We start from the raw sequence: 24753 nt of genomic DNA, 5'->3' as shown, positions 1-24753 counted from the left end.
CTTTCATGCATTTGATTCAAGTGGGTTATGAACTCCCATTTTTACCCCAAATACAACTTGCAGAATCACATCGGTTACACATCCACATTTTTACATAATGCCATATTAGTGACTGTTGTATTCTGCTACCTTTCCTATCCCCTACTATCCCCCCTCCCCTTCCCTCTCATCTTCCCTCTCTACCCCATCCGCTGTTATTCAGTTCTCTCCCTTGTTTTTTTCCCCTTTCCCCTTACAAACTCTTATATGTAATTTTGTGTAACAATGAGGATCTCCTTCCATTTCCATACAGTTTCCCTTCTCTCTCCCTTTCTCTCCCCCCACTCGTCTCTGTTTAATGTTAATCTTTTCCTCATGCTCTTCCTCCCTGTTCTGTTCTTAGTTGCTCTCTTTATATCAAAGAAGACATTTGGCATTTGTTTTTTAAGGATTGGCTAGCTTCACTTAGCATAATCTGCTCTAATGCCATCCATTTCCCTGCAAATTCCATGATTTTGTCATTTTTTAGTGCTGCGTAATACTCCATTGTATATAAATGCCACATTTATTTTTATCCATTCATCTATTGAAGGGCATCTAGGTTGATTCCAGAGTCTAGCTATTGTGAATTGTGCTGCTATGATCATTGATGTGGCAGTATCCCTATAGTATGTTCTTTTAAGGTCTTCAGGGAATAGACCGAGAAGGGCGATAGCTGGGTCGAAATATCATATTTCATACATTTGATTCAAGTGGGTTATGAATTTTTACCCCATATACAGATTGCAGAATCACATCGGTTACACATCCACGTTTTTACATATTGCCATACTAGTGACTGTTGTATTCTGCTACCTTTCCTATCCTCTACTATCCCCGCTCCCCTCCACTCCCCTCCCATCTTCTATCTCTACCCCATCTACTGTAATTCATTTCTCTCCCTTGATTTTTTTCCCTTTCCCCTCACATCCTCTTATATGTAATTTTGTATAACAATGAGGGTCACCTTCCATTTCCATGCAATTTCCCTTCTCTCTCCCTTTCCCTCCCACCTCTCGTCCCTGTTTAATGTTAATCTTCTTCTCATGCTCTTCGTCCCTACTCTGTTTTTAGTTGCTCTCCTTATATCAAAGAAGACATTTGGCATTTGTTTTTTTAGGGATTGGCTTGCTTCACTTAGCATAATCTGCTCTAATGCCATCCATTTCCCTGCAAATTCCATGATTTTGTCATTTTTTAGTGTTGCATAATACTCCATTGTGTATAAATGCCACATTTTTTTAATTCATTCATCTATTGAAGGGCATCTAAGTTGGTTCCATAGTCTAGCTATTGTGAATTGTGCTGCTATGAACATCGATGTAGCAGTATCCCTATAGTACGCTCTTTTAAGGACTTCAGGGAATAGTCTGAGAAGGGCAATAGCTGGGTCAAATGGTGGTTCCATTCCCAGCTTTCCCAGGAATCTCCATACTGCTTTCCAAATTGGCCGCACCAATTTGCAGTCCCACCAGCAGTGTACAAGTGTACCCTTTTCCCCACATCCTCGCCAGCATTTGTTGTTGTTTGACTTCATAATGGCTGCCAATCTTACTGGAGTGAGATGGTATCTTAGGGTGGTTTTGATTTGCATTTCTCTGACTGCTAGAGATGGTGAGCATTTTTTCATGTACTTGTTGATTGATTGTATATCCTCCTCTGAGAAGTGTCTGTTCAGGTCCTTGGCCCATTTGTTGATTGGGTTATTTGTTTTCTTATTGCTTAATTTTTTGAGTTCTTTGTATACTCTGGATATTAGGGCTCTATCTGAAGTGTGATTTGCATTTCTCTGATTGCTAAAGATGATGAGCATTTTTTCGTATATTTGTTGATTTATTGTATATCCTCTTCTGAGAAGTGTCTGTTCAGGTACCTGGCTCATTTATTGATTGGATTATTTGTTTTTTTTTTTTTTTTGGTGCATATCTTTTTGAGCTTTTTATATACCCTAGAGATTAGAGCTCTGTTTGATGTGTGAGGGGTAAAATTTGTTCCCAGGATGTAGGCTCCCTGTTCAACTCACAGATTATTTCTTTTGTTGAGAAAAAAACTTTTTAGTTTGAATCCATCCCATTCGTTGATTCTTGGTTTTAATTCTTGTGCTATAGGCATCTTATTAAGGAAGTTGGGGCCCAGCCCCTCGTGATGAAGATTAGGGTCTACTTTTTTTTCTATTACACACAGAGTCTCTGGTTTAATTCCTAGATCCTTGATCCATTTTGAGTTAACTTTTGTGCATGGTGAGAGATAGGGATTCAATCTCATTTTGTTGCATATGGATTTCTAGTTTTCTAAGCACCATTTGTTAAAGATGCTATCCTTTCTGCAGTTCATACTTTTGGCACATTTGTCCAATATAAGATAGTTGTAATTTTGTGGGTTAGACTCTGTGTCCTGTATTCTGTACCATTGGTCTACCAGCCTGTTTTGGTGCCAGTACCATGCTGTTTTTGTTACTATTGTCTGCAGTATAGTTTAAGATCTGGTATAGCGATACCACCTATTTCACTCTTTCTGCTTAGAATTGCTTTACCTATTCTGGGTCTCTTATTTTCCTGATGAATTTAATGATTGTTTTTCTATTTCTATGAGGAATGCCATCAGGATTTTGATCAGAATTGCATTGAACCTTTATAGTGCTTTTGCTAGTACGTTCATTTTAATAATATTAATTCTGCCTATCCACGAGCAAGGTAGATCTTTCTATCTTCTAAGGTCTTCTTCTGTTTCTCTCTTTAGGGTTCTATAGTTTTATTGTATAGATCTTTCACCTTTTTGTTAAGTTCATTTCCAAGTATTTTATTGAGATGTTTTATTGAGATATTTATTTTTTGAGATATTGTGAATGGGGTAGTTTTCCTCATTTCCTTTTCAGAGGATTTTTCACTGATATACAGAAATGCCTTTGATTTATGGGTGCTGATTTTATATCCTGCCACTTTGCTGAGTTCATTTACTAATTCCAGAAGTTTCCTGATGGAATTTTTTGGGTCTTGTATGTATAGAATCATATCGTCAGCAAATAGTGCTACTTTAAGTTCTTTCCTACAGTTATTCCTTTAATTTCTTTTGTCTGTCTAATTGCTCTGGCCAGTGTTTCAAGAACTTTGTTGAATAGAAGTGGTGAGAGAGGGCATCCTTGTCTTGTTCCAGATCTTAGAGGGAATGCCTTCAGTTTTTCTCGGTTTAGAATGACGTTGGCCTGAGGCTTAGCATAGATAGCCTTTACAATGTTGAGATAAGTTCCTGTTATCCCTAGTTTTTCTAGAGTTTTGAACATAAAGTGGTGCTGTATTTTGTCAAATGCTTTTTCTGCATCTATCAAGATTATTATATGGTTCTTATCTTTAAGTCTATTGATGTGATGAATTACATTTATTGATTTCCATATGTTGAACTAACCTTGCATCCTGGGGATGAATCCCACTTGATCATGGTACATGATATTTTTGATATGTTTTTGTATCCTATTTGCCAGAATTTTATTGAGGATTTTTGCATGCATGTGTATTCATTAGAGATGTTAGTCTGAAGTTTTCTTTCTTTGAAGTGTCTTTGTCTGGTTTTAGAATCAGGGTGATATTGACCTTGTAGAATGAATTTGGAAGTACTACCTCTTTTTCTATTTCCTGAAATAGATTGTAGAAAATTGGTATTAGTTCTTTTTTAAAGATCTTGTAAAACTTGGCTGTATATCTGTTCAGTTCTGGGGTTTTATTGTTTTGTAATATTTTGATGGCTTTTTCTATTTCCTCACTTGATATTGGTCTGTTTAAGTTGTGTATATCCTCCTGACTCAATCTGGGGAAGTCATATGACTTTAGGAATTTATCGATGCCTTCACTATATTCTAATTTATTAAAGTATAAGGTTTAAAAATAATTTCTAATTATCTTCTGTATTTTTGTAGTGTCTGTTGTGATATTGCCTTTTTCATCACATTTGCTAGTAATTTGGGTTCTCTACCTTCTTCTCTTTGTTAGCATAGCTAAGGGTCTGTCAATCTTATTTATTTTTTCAAAGAACCAACTTTTAGTTTTTTCAATTGTTTCTTTTGTTTTGATTTCAGCTCTGATTTTAATTATTTCTTGCCTTCTACTGCTTTTGCTGCTGGTTTGTTCTTCTTTTTCTAGGGCTTTGAGATGTAGTGTGAGGTCATTAATTTGTTGGCTTTTTCTTCTTTTAAGGAATGAACTCCATGCAATAAATTTTCCTCTTAGTACTGCTTTCATAGTGTCCCATAGATTTCGATGTGTTGTGTCTGTGTTCTCATTTACCTCAAAGAATTTTTTAATTTCCTCTTTGATGTCTTCTGTAACTCATTCTTCATTGAGTAGCATATTGTTCATTCTCCATGTAATGTAGGAATTTTTCTTCCTTATTTTATTGTTGACTTCCAATTTAATTCCATTATGATCAGATAAAATTCATGGTAGTATCTCTTCTCGTTTTTATTTGCTAAGAGTTGCCCTGTGGCACAATATATGGTATATTTTTGAGAAAGTTCCATGTGCTGCTGAGAAAAAAAAAGTGTATCTGCTTGATGTTGGATGATATTTTCTATATATGTTAATTAAGTCTAAGTTATTAATTGTGTTATTGAGTTCTATAGTTTCTTTATTCAACTTGTGTTTGGAAGATCTATCTAGTGGTAAGAGAGGTGTGTTAAAGTCACCCATGATTTTTGTGTTGCAGACTATTTGACTCTTGAACTTGGGAAGTGTTTGTTTGATGAACATAACTGCACCATTGTTTGGGGCATATATATTAATAATTGTTATGTCTTGTTGTTGTATGGTTTCCTTGAGCCATATGTAGTGTCCTCATTTATCCCTTTTGATTAACTTTGGCTTGAAGTCTACTTTATTTGATATGAGTATGAATTCCCCTGCTTGCTTACAAGGTCCATGTGAGTGGTATGATTTTTCCCAAACTTTCACCTTCAGTCTGTGTATGTCTTTTCCTATCAAATGAGTCTCCTATAGGCAGCATATTGTTGGATATTTTTTTAACCCAGTCTAGTAGCCTATGTCTTTTGAATGGTGAGTTTAAGCCATTAACATTTAGGATTACTATGAGATATGGTTTGTATTTCCAGCCATATTTGTGTTTTGTTTTTTGTTGTTGTTGTTATTTAACTTGACTTGATTTTCCTCTTTAATTAGTTTTTTTTTTCCTTTAGTGTTCTACCACCCACTGTTGGTTTTTATTGTTATTTTTCATTTCTTCTTCAAGAAATGTTTTGCCAAGGATGTTTTGAAGCACTGGTTTTCTATTTGCAAATTCTTTTTACTTTCGTTTATCGTGGAAGGTTTTTATTTCATCTTCATATCTGAAGCCTAATTTTGCTGGATACAAGATTCTTGGTTGAAACCCATTATCTTTCAGCCTTTGAAATATGTTGTTCCAGGATCTTCTAGCTTTCAGGATCTGTGTGAAAAGATAAGCCATTAACCTAGTTGGTTTCCCCCTCTATGTAATCTGCTTCCTTTCTCTTGTGGCTTTTAAAATTTTCTCTTTGTTCTGTATGTTGGGCATTTTAATTGTAATGTGTCTTGGTTTGAATCTTTTATAATTTTGCACATTCAGTGTCCTGTAGGCTTCTAGGATTTGGATTTCTGTTTCTTTCTTCATTTCTGGAAAGTTTTCTAATATTATTTCATTGAATAGATTGCTCATTCCTTTGGTTTTGACCTCAATACCTTCCTCTATCCCAATAACTCTTAAATTTGGTCTCTTTATTCTATCCATATATCTTGAATGTTCTGCTTGTTGCTTCTTATCAGTCTCGCTGTGATGTATACATTCTTTTCGAGATGACATACTTTGTCTTCATTGATGTTCTTTGTTCTAAGTGTTCTACTCTGTTGATGATACTCTCATTTGAGTTTTTAATTTTAATTTGGTTTATCATTTCTTTCATTTCTAGGATTTTTTTTTTTGTATAACATCTATCTTCCTGTAGAGGTGATCTTTTGCTTCCTGGATTTGTTTATGTAATTCATTGTTGAAGTGATCTTTCATTGTCTGCATTTGTTGTCTAATGTCTTTCCTGAGACTCCAGAACATCTGAACCATGAATATCCTGAAATCTTTATCTGACTTTCTTTCTGCTGTAGATGTTACCTCTTTTAATGTTGTATTGTATTGCATTGTTTGTGGTCCTTTCTTTCCTTGTCTTTTCATGCTGCTCATGTTTCTTTCCAGCTCTGTGAGTCTGTTGTGTTATTGTTTTTCCCCTATAGATTTATATTGCACTTGTATAGTTCCAAAATCTCTCCTTTGTGGGGAAAGACAATGTTAACAGTTCCCAATATCAACAATCCATCATCTATGAACAAGTTTTCATTATCAATACATTTATAGTTAGTCTCTATGCCTAGAGATGTTGGATTCAATCATTATTTTAAATATAGTCATTAGTTTCATAAAAGCCATACCATTTCTGATGGTGTACAGAGAACTGAAGGTCAGGCGTAGGACATTATGTTAAAGGGGAAAGGTGTGAAGGTATGGAGTTAATCTATCTTAGCAACTTTGGAGGAAAACTCTAGTGAATAGACAGGAGATAGTTTAGGAGAGATAGGTTAGGGAAGAATGCATAAAATCAAACAACTATATGTATTTAGAAAATTACCTGAAGTATAAACAGTAAAAGTTAGGAGGTTGAAAACGGGAGAGAGGGTGTAAGAAAATTAAAAAGAAAAGAAAGAAAGAGAAAAAAGAGAGGGGGAAAGAAAATAAGAAAAAAGGGGGGGATTATGCAATTCCTCTGTAATATATCATTCTGGTGATTCAGTTCTGAAAGTCCTATTTCATGCAAACTACTTGGTTTCACATATGTTGGGGTTGTAGTAACCAGTGGGGGAAGGGTAGAGGAGAATGGATGAGAAGAGAGAAAAAAAAAAAAAACTCTTAGAATTCTGTTTTCTTTTCTTCCAGTAGGTCTCATTGTCTATTCCAAGCTTGTGTCTCTGCCCTCAGGTAACCAGTATGAGAGGGCTTGGGCATCTTCCTGGAGCCTCCCTGTTCTTAGTCTCTCTTGAGTTGAAGTTGTACAGTTGCAGTTCCATGTTGATAGCCATGCCCCCCAAAAAAATTTGAGAAAGGTTTTGAGTTATTACATCTGGGGGTGGGGCAATTGGAAACCAGGTACCTGACTAGCTGCAGAACTATGCTGGTAGCCATGCCCACCAAGAGATGGCGAGAAAGGTTTTCCAAGATGGATTCCGTCTGTTTCCTGCGTCGGGTGTTTGGTGAGGTGGGGGATGCTGGGGTGACCTTGTGCTGGGGCCAGAACTCAGTCTGGTGACCCATATGGGAGCGGAGCATAGTCTGGTGATCTATAGTTCTGTAGAAGTGCTGCTTGTGGTCACGTGTGTGTTCAGACTGTGGGCTTTGGGGCCAGAGTCTGGAGTCTGACCAGCAAGCAAAGCCTCTGCATTCCGTGTCACGCTTGCCGCTCCAGTGGAATCTGCAAAAGATTCCCTGTATGGTATCCTGTCACATGCTCTGAGATGTAGTTTTTCATTGAGGCAGGATCCTGTGGAGAAGCCTTTTGACTGTTTTCTCAGATTCGTGCGCAGAGCCACCAGAAGCAGTATCTCCTCTACTGCGCCATCTTTGCTCCTTGGTTTAGTTTTAAATGTGATCAATCCTTTTTCCCTTGAAGTTTTTACAATTCTATCCTTATTCTATAGGTTGCACATTTTTTAATAATGTTTCTAGGTATGGATGCATTGTGATTTTTGTATAATTTGATTCCTTTTGTCTCTTTTATTTGAATTTCTATCTCATTCTTAAGGTTTGAAAATTTTCCAATATTATTCATTGAAAAGATCATGAATCCCTTTATCCTTTATCTATCTCAATGAATCTTAAGTTTGGTGTTTTAATGATATCCCAGATTTCTTGAATATCATTTTTAGAATTTCTTTATCTTTACTGAAGTGATCTTTCACTTCCTGTATTTTACCCCCAATTTTGCTTTTTACATCTTTTTAGGTAATAGAACATTTTAACTGTGAAGTTCCTAAATTATTTTTCTACATGTCCTCCGTGGTAGTGTCCATGGAGTCAGTTGTTGAAGCATTATTGGTTTGGGGTTGATTTGTTCGCTTGCTTTTTCATACCATTTCTATGACTACCCATCTATTAGTATAGTTTTCACTTCTTTATTAATGGAGGGACTACTTGTGAGTTTCTTTCTCTTAAGACCCCTGTATTGATAGAATATCCAAATATTTATTTACTTTTTCAGTGTGTCACTTCTGCTTCTCCTAATATCAGCACCGCTTTTTAAAATGCCAGTGAATCCTATTTACCATAATCTTTTCATAGCCAAGTTAAATACTATTCACCTTATAAGAAATAAAACTTTTTGCTATTTTTTCCACAGTTCCCCATATATACATGTAAACCTGTAATAAAGTTCTGGAATAGCTCAAAAAATAGTTAATAGTTATTAAATTTAGTACAATTAGTGTAACCTTAAAAGAGGAATAAGGGTACGGGAGAAAGATAGGCCAAAAATAATTTGAGAAAATATAGGATGTAAAAATAAAGAGAGAGAAAAAAGATGTAAAATATAATTCACACCCAGATACAAAGGCAAAATAGATGGATGATGAGTATGTAAGGTAGTATTAGATAATGCAAGAGAATGAATCAGGGATATGAAAAACAAGTATAAACCAGAGAAATGAAAACAAAGATAGGAAGATTGACACCAAATAATACTTTAAACCATTAGATAAAATACATTCAAATGGGTTGAAGGTACAGTGTTGGCTATTGGGGTCACTACTCTCATTCATGTTAACGAATTCTGTAAATTATTAAAGTTGATGTTAGAGTTATTTATAGTAAAACATGCCAAGGTAAAGAAAAATGATGCTGAATCTTGGTTTGGATTTCAGAGGGGTTTGGACCTGTAGCAGATGAACATCATTCCTTGGCTGTGGATCTCTCCTGAGTTACAGTGGTGTAGGAGCCACCTTTCACCAGTTATTTTTGTTTGCTGAGTGATTGAGTCAGGTTTACTTTGGGGCTGCTATTTTTTAACTGATTTTGTCTTTTTAGGAAAGTACTTTCTTTACTCTCTTATTTAGCTGCAAGCCGGCACTTCCATTAGTTTTTTGCTTAGATTTCCAGGGGAAATGTACAAAGTTCTTGGCTTCCTACAACCATAAAGTCTCATTGATTGAAATAATTTATTTTTTAGTTCTTTATGATCTGAACATAACAGAAATGTAAAAAAAATAGTTTTATTACTCTAATGATATGAACAATTACCTAATAATTAAAGTATTAATGCCACTGTATTAGTAATAATATCATTCACTTCAATTGCTCATTTTCCCCTTTTTCTCCCATACTAACATAAGAAAATAAGCACATTTCCTTACCTTACCAATATCAGTATCAGTGAAAAAATGGACAAGGTCTCTGTATTATCAACTGTTTAATGACTATATTTATATTCATTCACATTTCCATAATTGTTCCCAAAGGCCTTATTTATTGGTTTATAATAATTATAAAGAATAATAGATTTCATTGTGGTATATTTAGACATTTATATAATACTTTGAATTAGGTACCCAAATGTCTTTTATAGTACAATTGTTAATGGAAACCAATCAAGGGCCATAAGGAGCATTCAATAATGATGTTTAGAGACTCCACATTCTAGATGTATTTTTTACTTCCTACCTCCCCCAGAGCTTCTTTAGTCCCTTTCCACACATATACTGGTGAAAAGATTGGGCCAGTTGCCCTGTGAAATATACCCTCTTCTGGGATTTTCTGAAAAGATGAATGAGCAATTCTGAGGTATGTTAACTTGTAGAAATAATTATTGTGAAAAAATTATGAAATTGAAAATATGTGAATATGGAATGATGGGTAGTATATGTTTCTTGCTCCAAGGTGATTCTCTTTTTTTTTCAATCCAATTGGGATCCTTTGTGGAAATGGTATGTCTGTAGGAAGTTGTCACAACACTCTAAAAGATCATTATAGGTAGTGTCCTTTATATTTCCTCCTATTTTGTTTGTTTGTTTGTTTGTTTGTTTATTTTTGGTACCAGGGATTGAACCCAAGGGTACTTAAACATTGAGCTATATCTCCAGTCCTTTTTTGATATTCTATTTAGAGACAGGGTCTCACTAAGTTGCTTAGGGCCTCACTAAGTTGCTTAGATCCTCACTAAATTGCTCAGGCTGGCTTTGTATTCATGAATTCCTGCCTCAGCCTCTCAAAGTACTGTGATTGCAGGCATGCTCCACTGAGAACAGCTCTTCTCCTATCTTAGTAGTCATTTCCCCATGTTATAGGCTTTTCTTTTCTTTCTTTTTTAGTGTTTAACTTACTCTCTTAAAACTGACTATTTGGTGAGGAATTCACAGGACTATTAAAAGAATGAGCTTCATATCAGGTGCAATCACTCGAGAACTTTGCACTGGGGCTCAGCTTCCACATGTGGTTAGAGTGAAACATCCCCCTTCTCCTAGGTGTCATTTACTTGCTGTTCAGAATAATGAGGAAAATTAGGTAAAGTGTCTCTAGCAGAACTGCTGGTGGTTAATTCACCAAAAGATAGTGATGATGAAAATTCGTGAAAATGATAATAATTTGTGTTTTAGGTAAAATCTAAAGGAGAAAGAAAAAGGACTAGTATAGGAATGGAGCTGGTCCTTGATCCTCTCCTCTTGTTCCTGGATAGGCCCACAACTGGCTTAGATGGGAGAACAGCTAATGATGTCATCAGACTCCTAAAAAGGTAAATGCTATGGCAACATTACATTTCATCTGTTTACTATCTGATCACTTCCAGTTACCGGTATTCCTGGTGCAGGAGATTCAGAAGCTAAAAAAATAGTGTTCTTTCTTTTTTAGCAAGTTACAGTTAATAAACAAGAAGTGTATCAAGAATGATGAAAAAATACATAGGGAAGTAAGGTCATGGTGAGGGCAGGGAGCTGTTTTAAACAGGAAGGTCAGAGAAGACCACAAGCATGTTACGCCTGAGTTGGGAGAGAGTGAGATGTGCTATAAATCAGAAGAGGGTTCTGGTTGGAAGAAGCAGCCAGTGGCCCTGAGACAGAGCATGTCTTATGTGTGTGGAATATCAGCAAGGCCAGAAGGACAGACCCAGAGACTGAGGGGAGTGGAGGTTGCCTGATGAACTGTCACAACAATGCTACAGATTGGGGGCTCAACAACAAAAAATTTTCTTATATCTCTGGAGACAGAAAGTTGAAACTAATGTGTCTTCTGGTCATTTCTTCATTAGTTTGTAAATGGCACCTTCTCCCTTATGTGTCTGTGTCCTAATCTCCTCCTAACTGTACGTAGTCAGATGAGAACCCCCTGATGATCTCATTTAAACTTAAAGACCTCCTTGATGGTGCTATGTCCAATGTGGTTGCATTCTAAGGCACTGGGGAATAGAACTTCAACATCTGAGTTTGGGGAGGACACAGATCAGCCAATGAAATGTGTTTAGGATGTGAGGTGAAGTTGGGCTGATGGCAGATTTCATAGATCTCATAGAGGATCAAAGAAGTATGGCTTCTTCTGTCACTAGGGGACATAGTGATATTTTGAGAGTTTTAGAGCACAGCAATGGCTGTGGGGAAGACTGTGCAGTTAGGCAAGGATGAGAGAAGACCCAGTGAAGGAGCTGCTGAGCTTCAACCATAATGGTCATGGTGAGCAGAAGGTGGTTTCTGTTTTCAAGGGAACCAATAGGATCAGGTCAGTATTTGCACCTGGGATGGGAGGATTAAGACAATGACTGCTGAGATTTGGGGCTTGAAGAAGTGGAAGAATGAAATTAAATAAATGGGATTTCCTTTATCAAGAAAGAAAAATGGCCAGGTGGGGTGCCGCACACCTATAATCCCAGCAGCTCTGGAGGCTGAGGCAGGAGGATCACACATTAAAATCCAGCATCAGCAAAAGCAAGACTCCAAGCACTCAGTGACATCTTGTCTCTAAATAAAATACAAAATAGGGCTGGGGATGTGGCTCAGTGGTTGAGTGCACCTGTACTCAATCCCTGCCCCCTCTTCCCCACAAAAAAAGAAAGAAAGAAAGGAAAGAAGGAAGGAAGGAAGGTGGGAAGGGATGTTTATAGGAAATTTTTCAATAGTTGAGATTTATACAACATCTTTAAAAATATAAACATATTTCAAACTGACAGAAAGTATCTAAGAACAATACAGATGAAATCCTACTCTTCTCGCCTGGATTCCCCTCTGTTACTTTTCATTCCATATGCAGCCCCTCCTTTCTTCTCTGCTGTTTCCCACATAGGCTTTTCTGCCATCATGTGCTACTACAACCTCCAATCAGGGAGGACATGCCATCATCTGCACTCCACAGTTCACTCCACAGATATTGCTTTGCCAATATCCAATCAGGGCTACTCAGATTTCCCCAGTTCTCCCTAGTGTCTCTGTTTCCTGCCTTTTTGGGATCCTCTACAGAAATATATTTTTCCTGTCTTTTTTCAATCTGAAAAGTTAATGGCACACTGCAGGGTTTATCCCAGTGCGTGTTGTATGAGCTGACTCAGGCATGAAAGGATGCTGAGTTCTCAGTGAAACACACCTGGGCATGCAACCTACACAGCCTTTATCATCTAATTGTGGTGCACATATATGTATACATAGATGCTTCCTAAAAATACATGCATGAGCAGAGATATATCTATATTTATTGCTATTTCTGTTATTGAATACATTGAAAAGCCCAGGAACTCATAACAATATTTCTGATGCCAATCTGACACCTCTGTCTTACTTTTAGTCTTTGCTATTTTCACATTTGTAAGTGTCTTCAGACATGGAGATATTCAACTCCCATTATCTCAAAATATGCACTTACTTTCTTTTGCAGTAATTTATTTGTTTAAGGAAGCCAGTCTCCCAGTAGCTATGGTCTCTCCCTTTGTCCACCACCTCTAGAAACTCCTCTGCCCCATTGTTTTAAGCTGCCAATCACACTACTTTCATGGCCTCCCTTCTGTTACAACCTTGCTTCCTCTGATGCCCATGACTCTTTGAGGAAGTCTCTATGCTACAAGAGAGGAAACAACAAGAACTGAAGATATGTATGGGTTTAAACTTCTTAAGTTTAAGATGTCATTTACACGTATAAGTGAAGATGCCAAGACATGGTTCTGGAGTTCAGGCCCCATTACAAAACATATGTAGGATATTTTTATTCACAGACATTTTCTTTGTGGGTTGCTCTGCTTAGCACACAGTCCTCTTTCCTCATGCCCAGAGCTTTGGTCAGTCCTTCCCAAGCACTGCTGAGCATACTCATCACCTGGGGACTTGTTGAAATGCAGATCCTGTTTCTCTAGGTTCCCGGAAGGAATCAAAGTTCTCTACAGTAGTTTTAAAGAATTACTGACATTGATTCAGTTAGTCCTCAGGCCCCACTTTGAGTGTTAGAACTCTCAGGTATCCCATGTCCATCTTCCAGTCCTTTCTCAGCTTCTTATTGTCAGTTGAATAATTTCCAGTTTCTTTTGGAAGGGTTCAAAATGGTCCTCTTTGGTCCTCTCTATTAGTTATCTTCTTCACCCAAAACAACAGCAACACAAGCACACACACAGACACTGCTTGTTGTGTTACACAGAAACGCTTCTTATAGTTTTGAATTTTAGACCTGTTCATTTCACACTTTGTTCACCTTGTATCTCTTTTCTTAGTTCACTATCATTGGGAATTTGGATATTCTACTTTTATCACCTCCAGAATGGGTTATCACTTTCTCTTTTTTGTTTATAAGGAGCCATTAACTTCTTCGAATCCAATCATATTGAAATTATAGACCTTATCTCTTGTTTCTCTTTGAGGAAGATCATCTTTGGATATATTAGATATACTAGGTGCTTATCAAATTCTTAAATTGAAGTGATTCTTCTCATAAAATATTTACAAAACAGATTGGGAAAGTTTTTTTTTCTGCCTTTGTTTCTTTTTTTTTTTTTTTTTTTTTTTTTTAATTTTTTTTTATTGGTTGTTCAAAACATTATAAAGCTCTTCACATATCATATTTCATACATTAGATTCAAGTTGGTTATGAACTCCCAATTTTACCCCAAATACAGATTGCAGAATCACATCGGTTACACATCCACATTTTTACATAATGCCCTATTAGTAACTGTTGTATTCTGCTACCTTTCCTATCCTCTACCATCCCCCCTCCCTCCCCTCCCATCTTCTCTCTCTACCCCATCCACTGTAATTCATATCTCTCCTTGTTTATTTTCCCATTCCCCTCACAACCTCTTATATGTAATTTTGTATAACAATGAGGGTCTCCCTCCATTACCATGCAATTTCCCTTTTCTCTCCCTTTCCATCCCACCTCATGTATCTGTTTAATGTTAATCTTTTCTTCCTGCTCTTCCTCCCTGCTCTGTTCTTAGTTGCTCTCCTTATATCAAAGAAGACATTTGGTATTTGTTTTTTAGGGATTGGCTAGCTTCACTAAGCATAATCTGCTCTAGTGCCATCCATTTCCCTGCAAATTCTATGATTTTGTCATTTTTTAGTGCTGCGTAATACTCCATGGTGTATAAATGCCACATTTTTTTTATCCATTCATCTATTGAAGGGCATCTGGGTTGGTTCCACAGTCTAGCAATTGTGAATTGTGCTGCTATGAACATCGATGTAGCAGTATCCCTGTAGTACGCTCTTTTAAGGTCTTCAGGGAAAAGTCCAAGAAGGGCAATAGCTGGGTCAAATGGTGGTTCCATTCCCAGCTTTCCCAGGAGTCTCCATACTGTTTTCCAGATTGGCCGCACCAGTTTGCAGTCCCACCAGCAATGTACAAGAGTACCCTTTTCCCCACATCCTCTCCAGCACTTGTTGTTGTTTGACTTCATAATGGCTGCCAATCTTACTGGAGTGAGATGGTATCTTAGGGTGGTTTTGATTTGCATTTCTCTGACTGCTAGAGATGGTGAGCATTTTTTCATGTACTTGTTGATTGATTGTATGTCCTCCTCTGAGAAGTGTCTGTTCAGGTCTTTGGCCCATTTGTTGATTGGGTTATTTGTTTTCTTATTGTTTAATTTTTTGAGTTCTTTGTATACTCTGGATATTAGGGCTCTATCTGAAGTGTGAGGAGTAAAAATTTGTTCCCATGATGTAGGCTCCCTATTTACCTCTTTTATTGTTTCTCTTGCTGAGAGAAAACTTTTCAGTTTAAGTAAGTCCCATTTGTTGATTTTTGTTATCAACTTTTGTGCTATGGGTGTCCTATTAAGGAATTTGGAGCCCGACCCTACAATATGTAGATCGGAGCCAACTTTTTCTTCTATCAGACGCAGAGTCTCTGATTTGATATCTAGCTCCTTGATCCACTTTGAGTTAACTTTTGTGCATGGCGAGAGGAGGGGATTCAGTTTCATTTTGTTGCATATGGATTTCCAGTTTTCCCAGCACCATTTGTTGAAGATGCTATCCTCCCTCCATTGCATGCTTTTAGCTCCTTTATCAAATATAAGATAGTTGTAGCTTTGTGGATTAGTCTCTGTGTCCTCTATTCTGTACCATTGGTCCACCCTCCTGTTTTGGTACCAGTACCATGCTGTTTTTGTTACTATTGCTCTGTAGTATAGTTTGAAGTCTGGTATCGCTATACCGCCTGATTCGCACTTCCTGCTTAGAATTGCTTTTGCTATTCTGGGTCTTTTATTTTTCCATATGAATTTCATGATTGCTTTATCCATTTCTACAAGAAATGCCGTTGGGATTTTGATTGGCATTGCATTAAACCTATAGAGAACTTTTGGTAATATCGCCATTTTGATGATGTTAGTTCTGCCTATCCATGAACAGGGTATATTTTTCCATCTTCTAAGATCTTCTTCTACTTCTCTTTTTAGGGTTTTGTAGTTTTCATTATATAAATCTTTCACCTCTCTTGTTAGGTTGATTCCCAAGTATTTTATTTTTTTTGAGGATATTGTGAATGGAGTGTTTTTCCTCATTTCCGTTTCAGAAGTTTTGTCGCTGATATACAGAAATGCCTTTGATTTATGCGTGTTGATTTTATATCCTGCCACTTTGCTGAATTCATTTATTAGTTCTAGTAGTTTTTTTGTAGACCCTTTTGGGTCTTCTAGGTATAGAATCATGTCATCTGCAAATAGTGATAATTTAAGTTCTTCCTTTCCTATTTTTATGCCTTTAATTTCTTTCGTCTGTCTAATTGCTCTGGACAGTGTTTCGAGAACTATATTGAATAGAAGTGGTGATAGAGGGCATCCCTGTCTTGTTCCAGATTTTAGGGGGAATGCCTTCAATTTTTCTCCATTGAGAATGATGCTAGCCTGAGGCTTAGCATAGATAGCTTTTACAATGTCGAGGTAAGTTCCTGTTATCCCTAGTTTTTCTAATGTTTTGAACATAAAGGGATGCTGTACTTTGTCGAATGCTTTTTCTGCGTCTATTGAGATGATCATATGGTTCTTATTTTTAAGTCTATTGATGTGGTGAATAACATTTATTGATTTCCGTATATTGAACCATCCTTGCATCCCAGGGATGAATCCAACTTGATCATGGTGCACAATTTTTTTGATGTGCCTTTGTATCCGGTTCGCCAGAATTTTATTGAGGATTTTTGCATCTATGTTCATCAGAGATATTGGTCTGTAGTTTTCTTTCTTTGAGGTGTCTTTGTCTGGTTTCGGAATCAGGGTGATGTTGGCCTCATAGAATGAATTTGGCAGAGCTCCTTCTTTTTCTATTTCCTGAAATAACTTGAAAAGTATTGGTATTAATTCTTCCTTAAAGGTTTTGTAAAACTCCGCTGTATACCCATCCGGTCCTGGGCTTTTCTTGGTTGGAAGTCTTTTGATTGCTTCTTCTATTTCATCTATTGTTATTGGTCTGTTTAAGTTGTGAGTATCCTCCTGACTCAGTCTGGGCAAATCATATGACTTAAGGAATTTATCAATGTCTTCACTATCTTCTATTTTATTGGAATATAGGTTTTCAAAATAATTTCTAATTGTCTTCTGTATTTCTGTAGTGTCTGTTGTGATATTGCCTTTTTCATCCCGTATGTTAGTGATTTGAGTTCTCTCTCTTCTTCTCTTCGTTAGCATGGCTAAGGGTCTGTCGATCTTATTTATTTTTTCAAAGAACCAACTTTTAGTTTTGTTAATTTTTTCAATAGTTTCTTTTGTTTCAATTTCATTGATTTCCGCTCTGATTTTAATTATTTCTTGCCTTCTGCTACATTTGCTGTTGTTTTGCTCTTCCTTTTCTAGGGCTTTGAGATGAAGTGTGAGCTCATTTATTTGTTGGTTTTTCCTTTTTTTGAGGAATGACCTCCAAGCGATGAATTTCCCTCTTAAAACTGCTTTCATTGTGTCCCATAGATTCCGATATGTTGTGTCTGTATTTTCATTTATCTCTAAGAATTTTTTGATTTCTTCCTTTATGTCTTCTGTAACCCATTGATCATTCAGTAACATATTGTTCATTTTCCATGTGATGTAGGATTTTTCCTTCCGTCTTTTATCATTGATTTCCAGTTTCATTCCATTATGATCAGATAAAATGCATGGTATTATCTCCACCCCTGTATATTTACTGAGGGTTGCCCTATGGCATAATATATGGTCTATTTTTGAGGAGGATCCATGTGCTGCTGAGAAAAAAGTATATCCACTTGATGATGGTTGATATATTCTATATATGTCAGTTAAGTCTAGGTTGTTGATTGTGATATTGAGTTCTATAGTTTCTTTATTCAGCTTTTGTTTGGAGGATCTGTCCAATTGTGAGAGAGGTGTGTTGAAGTCACCCATAATTATTGTGTTGTGGTCTATTTGATTCTTGAACTTGAGGAGAATTTGTTTTATGAACGTCGCAGCACCATTATTTGGTGCATAAATATTGATAATTGTTATGTCTTGTTGGTAAATGGTTCCTTTTAACAGTATATAATGTCCTTCCTTATCCCTTTTGATTAATTTAGTCTTGAAGTCAATTTTATTCGATATGAGGATGGCCACCCCTGCTTGCTTACGAGGACCGTGTGCATGGTATATTTTTTCCCAACCTTTCACCTTCAGCCTGTGTATGTCTTTTCCAATCAGATGTGTCTCCTGCCTTTGTTTCTTATACCCATAAGTAATAATTCCTATAACAGGTAGGTGAGAAATGTTTCTACTATAAAATCAAACCAGACTCAGATTCCAGCCTTGCTATTTAGTAACTGTGAGCCATTGGTTAATTACTTGACCTTTAAACTTTATATGTCAAAAGAAGAAAATACTAATATTATAATAGCCTTGTGAAAACATTGTGAAAATTCAATTTATCTCTAAAACATATAGCTAAGTGCTAAATAACATTCAAAGTGCTTAACAGTATTAATGTATTACTAAGGTAGGATGAAAAGCAATTACTAAAGATCCAGGATACTTAAATGATCAATGAAAATTTGTATATGAACATCCTTTTAATACTTCATTGATAACTAGTTTCAAAAGTGAGTATACTCAAAGATAATCTAAGATACTTGTTAATAATATGGACTCTCTATTCCAACCACCAGAGATTGTATACCAATTTCCCTGAATTTACTGTCTTGGAAAACTCTCTAGGAAACTGCATTTTCACCAATTTCTAGTCAATTCTAGACTGCTAAAGCAATAAACTTTAAGATTCTTTAGTCTTTTAATAAAAGCATTGAATTTAAATATTCTCAACTACCATGTATGTAATGAGTTGAGATGAGAAATTTGTAAGAGAAAATCAAGTTGAACTGAGAGAAAACGCTCTACTGGCAGAAATAAGTATTTTACAAAATATTGCAAGGTTCAGATATTTTGGATGGAGGATACTGGGGATTGAACTCAGGGACACTTGACCACTGAGCCACTACCCCAGCCCTATTTTGTATTTTATTTAGAGACAGGTTCTCACTGAGTGCATAGTTCTTGCTTTTTCTGTGGCTGGCTTTGAACTTTGATCCTCCTGCCTCAGCCGCCTGAGCCACTGGGATTATAGTCGTGCACCACCTTACCAGCAAGGATCAGATAATTAATGATTTATTATTTTCCTTTTTCACTTAGGATTTCTGAGCAGGGACGCACGATCATCTTCTCCATCCATCTGCCTCGCTATTCCATCTTCCAGCTGTTTGACAGCCTCACCATACCGGCCTCAGGAGAACTAATGTATCACGGTCCGGCCCAAAGGACTTTAGAGTACTTTGAGTCTGCAGGTGCGGTTAAACATTTTATGCCCTAGATCCTTCATTCATAGACTCCTGGCAGAGCACAGGAGTCCCCAGGAGTGCTACAGGAATGCTCCTTGATCTTGCATAGACTTAACTGGGGTGCCTCCACTCTAAAACATCTTTGGTCAGTTCAATGCCAGAATTCTTTTTCATTTTGCAGCATTTGCTTGTTTTTCAGGTCTCTTCCCTTTTCCTGTCTTATTTGAATATGCATGGTGTGTGTGTGTGTGTGTGTGTGTGTGTGTGTGTGTGTTTCATGGGACTTTTTTCTCCTTTTCAGTTATGTTGACCTTTCCCTGAAAGTTCAGTAATTAACATGTTGGACTCACACTTAGTATTCTGTCAGTTGAACTTTTTTGAAAAGTTCCAAACCATTGCCTTTTAAAACATGTAACAGATTGTGATATTACAGTGTTTCCCCTGACACATAATCTTGCTCTACCTTCTTCAGGGCTCATGGAAATGTTTCTTAGAAACATTAAATTGAATATTTAAGTTTTGAATGGTTGGCCCTGAATCTGATATAATGGTCCAAGATTTCTGGTCTGTCTGGTTCTTTCTATTTCAGACTGAGTACTCTGATTTCTTTAATGGTTTACCTTTCTGCTTCACCTTCAGGGGTTTGTGGATATGATTATAGATGTTTATCCACGACCCCAAATGAAGTTGTAAATAATCATTCCTTCTTAATTTGTTTTTATTAAACATCTGTCACTTAAAAAAACATCAGACACATGAGAGTTGGGAATCCAGGGAAGATGAACTAAAGAGTCAGAGCTCAGGCCAAATTTAGATGTTGAGGTGAGAGGTCAGGTGTGCTGTGCTGGTCATGTCTCTCGATAATGCTTCTCTGGGAATTTGTTGTCTATTTGAAATTATGGCAGCTTGAGAGATGATCATTTGGAACTCTGAAATTAGTAGGTTGCAAAGCAACATCTGCTAACATACCTACTGCTGTTCCAGTATTCTCTAGGTGAACTGAGAGAGCACAGTTCACTAGAAACTTAATATCCTTTCTAGGCTCTACATTTAGATTTTTGAAGAAGTACTAATAAACAGTAGAGCATACTGATAGCTGCTTGGATTTTGAATTTTTATGAGAGGTAAACACTAATGTAAGATGTTCTGAAGAGTCCAAGAATAGTTTGGAATACGTTTTTTTTTTGTTTTATTTATTTTTTTTGCCTGAGAGAGACAGTTGTTGAAATGTTATGTGATTGAATAAAGAAGAGGAAAGGATAAATTAGAGAGGGCAGAAGAGAGCAAGAAGATGAGGAAAAAGTTGTTCAGTCTGCCTTCCCTACCCCTCACCTCCAGCATCCTCTGCATGTGAGTCTTCTTTACCTTCCAAGACTATCAGCTTGAGTTCTTGGGGTATCTTATTTTGTAGGTTTTCCCTGTGAATTCTACACTAATCCTGCAGAAATATTCCTGGACTTCTTTCATGGTGTAATAAAGAGAGAGTCAGAAGAACATGAAGGTATGTGTAAACCTTTCACATTTTCACATTTTTGCCCGAGATTTAGCAATGAGGTGATTCATGAAAACATGATCTTGTGAATTTACATGTTAATGTGATGAGCAAATAGACATTGTCAGTGAGTGCTGTGGGCATTTTTATTTGTGAATGTACATGCTAATTCCTTTTTGTACTCAAGCTTCAAAATATAGGAGTTGTACAAATAAAAGGTCAAGAGAAAACTTGTGAAATCAGGAGTAATTTGTTTATAATGAGTTAGTACTCTATGCAGTAATCTGTGACCTGTTATCCTCTTCCATTCCAAAGCTAACAAGACTGAAATGCCTTCAAAGACAGATGATTCACAGATAAAAGAATTAGCTAATAATTTTTCCAAGTCCACTTTCTACAAAGACATAAAAACTGAACTGCATGAATTCAAAAGGGATGAGAATAAGAGGTGCTGGGTCAGGAAGGAGATTCCTTATGTCACCTCCTTTGGTCATCAGCTTATTAGCCTCACCAAGCGTTCATTCCAAAGCTTTGTGGGTAATCCCCAGCACTGGATAAATGAGGTAAGTGAAAAATTCTTCCAATTATGCTGTGAAATACCCATGTGAGAGCTATTTGTTTCTAATATGGACTTATGCAGGATTATTTTTTCTTCTACCCATCCTTCCATTTATTAGTCATGCCCCCTCCGTTTGGAATTTAGAAACAGCCAATCAATCTAGTGTATTATCTTTGATATGAATGGTCCCCCAAAACTCATGGTTGAAGACTGGTCTCCAAAGGAACAATATTCAGAGGTTGGGCTCTTTGGAAGTGGCTGTATCATTTGACATCATCAACGGACTAATCCTTTGATGGATTCATAATTTGATGACATTATTAGGAGGTGATGTAAACTGTTCCAATCAGGATCTAGTGAGAGGAAGTAGGTCAAGGTTGCCTGCCTTGGAAGGGTTGTGTTGTCCCTGACACCTTCCTTGCTCTGTTTCCGGACTGCCATGAGATGAGCAGCTTTCAGCCTCCACACCCACATGCCTTGAAGTTCTGCCTCACCTTACTCTTAAACCACAGAATCTGAACTGACATGTCTAAAACTGTGAGTCAAAATAAAAGTTCTCTCTTACTTGGTTTTCATGTTGCTGTGACCAGTATCCTGACAAAAACAACTTAGAGAAAAAAAAACAAAACATTTATTTGGGGATCGTGGCTTCAGAAGTTTCAATTCATAGAGAAGTGACTGCATTGTTCTGGGCCCATGATGAGGCAGCACATCATGGAGGAAGGGCTCAGCATAAAATGCTGTCCAGCTCATGATGGGCTCAAGAAGCAGAGAGAGGGAGCAGGGCTGCAGGAAGAGCAATGCTTTCAGGGCACCCCCTGCTTTACTCCCAGTGACTCATCTCTTTCAGCCACAGCCCACCTGCCTGCAGTTACTGCCCAGTCAGTCCATTCAAACTAGGACAGACAAATTAGATTACACAATTCAATCATTCACCTGTGAATTTTCCTGTATTATCATAGGAGCTTTTGGGGGACATCTAATGTCCAACCATAACATGTTCTTTCTTGGTGTTTTAAATTTTTATTTTTGTCTCAGTGATAAAAGTTGAGAACCACAACAAGTAAAAAGCAATTGAGTTTTTACTCATGTAAAGCTCTTCAAGTGGCTTCTGTACTATATAACTCAAAAATGTTGAATATATATATATATATATATATATATATATATATATATACACACACACACTATAATGGATAATGTTAGTCACAATTTTTTTGTTAAAAATGTTCAGACAGATGATATCAACCACATATGGAATTTGCTGAAAGCTGTCCATTGTCATTTATTGATTCATTCCAAAGATACATTGAAATATCATGTGTTCCATTTAGAGACTCTATTACACTAGTGAATGAAATGAGTAAAAATAAAAATCTCTGCTTGTGTAGATCTTTTTTCCATATGAGGGAAGGGAAATGATAGATGAATAAAGAAAATACAGACTATGTCAGATGGTAGGATGGACTATGCAGAAGGAAAGAGATAAATCGTAGAAATGAAGAAGAGAGAAGGCTCAAAATAGGGAGAAGAGGATTGATTTGCCAATAAAATCAGGTGTTAAAGGATCCCAGTGTCATTTATATTCTTGAAGGTAGTTTGTTCTGTCCACTGTCAGAGGGAGGGGACTGTAGGCAGAATGCTATTCCTTAGGATTGACCCTCATCATTGAGAGATTTTATTATTGGCAAAACAATAGATAACACAAAGTATGTGTGGTTTATGCACAGGAAGTAACCAGATACAACAAGAATATTCATGGTGGGGTTAATTGCCTTAAATATGACATGATAGTGTTCTTTTCTCCTTTTTATCTACTTTGTGGTAGGTGTTTTCAGTCCTCCAGGTTTTTATTATATTTTGTTTTGTTTGTTTGTTTGTTTTTTGCAATACTGAGGATTGAACTCAGAACTTCACACATGCTAGGCCAGTGCTCTGCTATTGGGCTATATCTCTGGCCTATTTATTAGTTAATCTTAATCCCTATGTCACACAAAACACTGATTCCTTCAGTTAATTTGTCCAACATTTGTAGGGAAGTCAATTTAGCTGGTTATTATTTTATTGATATTTTCATTGTCAATCGTTGCATTTCTATGTATTAAGATATGGCATGTTGTTGCCTTAATTAACTGACTTCTCAGCATAAGGACCACAATTTTCATATTTAAGTATTGTTGCTCTCCAGGTGTACCTGAGGGCCTGCATCCCCATTTCAGTGATGATGTTCATTGTTTCAGACTTCTTTAGTCCATGTGATTTGGCATTTCTCTCAAGCAGTTTTGTGTCCCATTGTTCAAGGACAATATTTTATTCTTAGGTCATCGATTTGACATCATTTGGAAAAATGTCAGGCCAATTAGATGCATTAACTTTGGTAGCCCATTGTTCAACAGGAAGATGCAGTATAATAAGCTGATTCTTCAGAGTGATTTATTCATTAGGCTTTTCTTACATGTCTCTAAAACTGATTTTTAAGTGTCTTATCCAAGAAACATATGGTATTCTGGGCAAGATGTTATTAGAACACAGGTGTTTTTACATCAGGATTATGAGTGTTTTGAGCTTAGGCTTCCTTAAGAGTCAAACAGCAGGCCCAGAGCCTCCAGGTAGCACATTCAGCCTACTTGTCTCATCATCGAATTCGGTTCTCCAAAAGCAATTCCAGCAATGATCAGGGAAGCAATAGTCTCTACCATAAGGGAAGAACCTTGTAGATCCCTGAGCTTAGTGGAACAACTCTTGTTCAGGATTTTAAATGTTGAAATGTTAGCTCAGGAACAGGCAAACCCTTGTAGGTAAAATCTCAGAAGTTATTTGTTTTAGACTTTCATGGCCACATATGTCATTTGTTTCACAAAGTCTATTCTGCCATTTCATGATTAAAGCAGCCACAGCTAACATATGAGCAAATGAACATGGCAGCATTCCAATAAACTTTATTTAAGGACACTGAATTTTGAAATTCATATTGAAAGAAATATTATTCTTGACATTTTATCTCCCAAGTATTAAAAAAAAATGGAAAAACCAAACTATTGGTTGACTGTTTTGGGCCCATAGTTTATTGATCCTTGGTATAAGTGATTTTTGTTTTGTTCTGTTTTGTTTTTTGGTACTGAGGATTTAACATTGGGGGGCTGTACCACTGAGACATATTGCCACACCTTTTCACATTTTTTTTAGGACAGGGTGATGCTATGTGTATTAGGGCCTTGGTAAATTTCTGAGGTTGGCTTTAAATTTGCCATCCTCCTGTCTTAGCCTCTCAATTCACCAGGAGTACAGGCATGTGCCTTCCACCATGCGACCAGCGCACTGGTTTCATTAAAGAGGTTCGTGGCATAAAAGTTAGCTAGTGAGATCAAAATAAACACACAGACTCAATTACCTTTTTCTATGACCAGGT

At 36.8% G+C, this 24753-nt stretch overlaps 1 protein-coding gene across 1 annotated transcript in view; it reads left to right on the top strand.

Moving 5' to 3' along the window:
• Positions 1–10670: 10670 nt before the first annotated feature.
• LOC124077234 (broad substrate specificity ATP-binding cassette transporter ABCG2-like) overlaps positions 10671–24753 on the top strand; it is a 35130-nt gene continuing 21047 nt past the window's right edge. Inside the window, exons 1-4 of the mRNA XM_046421458.2 lie at positions 10671–10801; positions 19148–19299; positions 20705–20794; positions 21101–21348. Coding sequence (XP_046277414.2) covers positions 10704–10801; positions 19148–19299; positions 20705–20794; positions 21101–21348 — 588 coding nt within the window. The 5' untranslated portion in view covers positions 10671–10703. The remainder of the gene's footprint in view (positions 10802–19147; positions 19300–20704; positions 20795–21100; positions 21349–24753) is intronic.

Source organism: Marmota monax, unplaced genomic scaffold, assembly GCF_021218885.2.
Source record: "Marmota monax isolate L192 unplaced genomic scaffold, Marmota_monax_Labrador192_F-V1.1 WCK01_AAM20220418_F8-fsc01461, whole genome shotgun sequence".
NCBI lineage: Eukaryota > Metazoa > Chordata > Mammalia > Rodentia > Sciuridae > Marmota > Marmota monax.
Note: the sequence above shows the minus strand (reverse complement) of the source record. Positions and strands in the feature narration are given on the sequence as shown.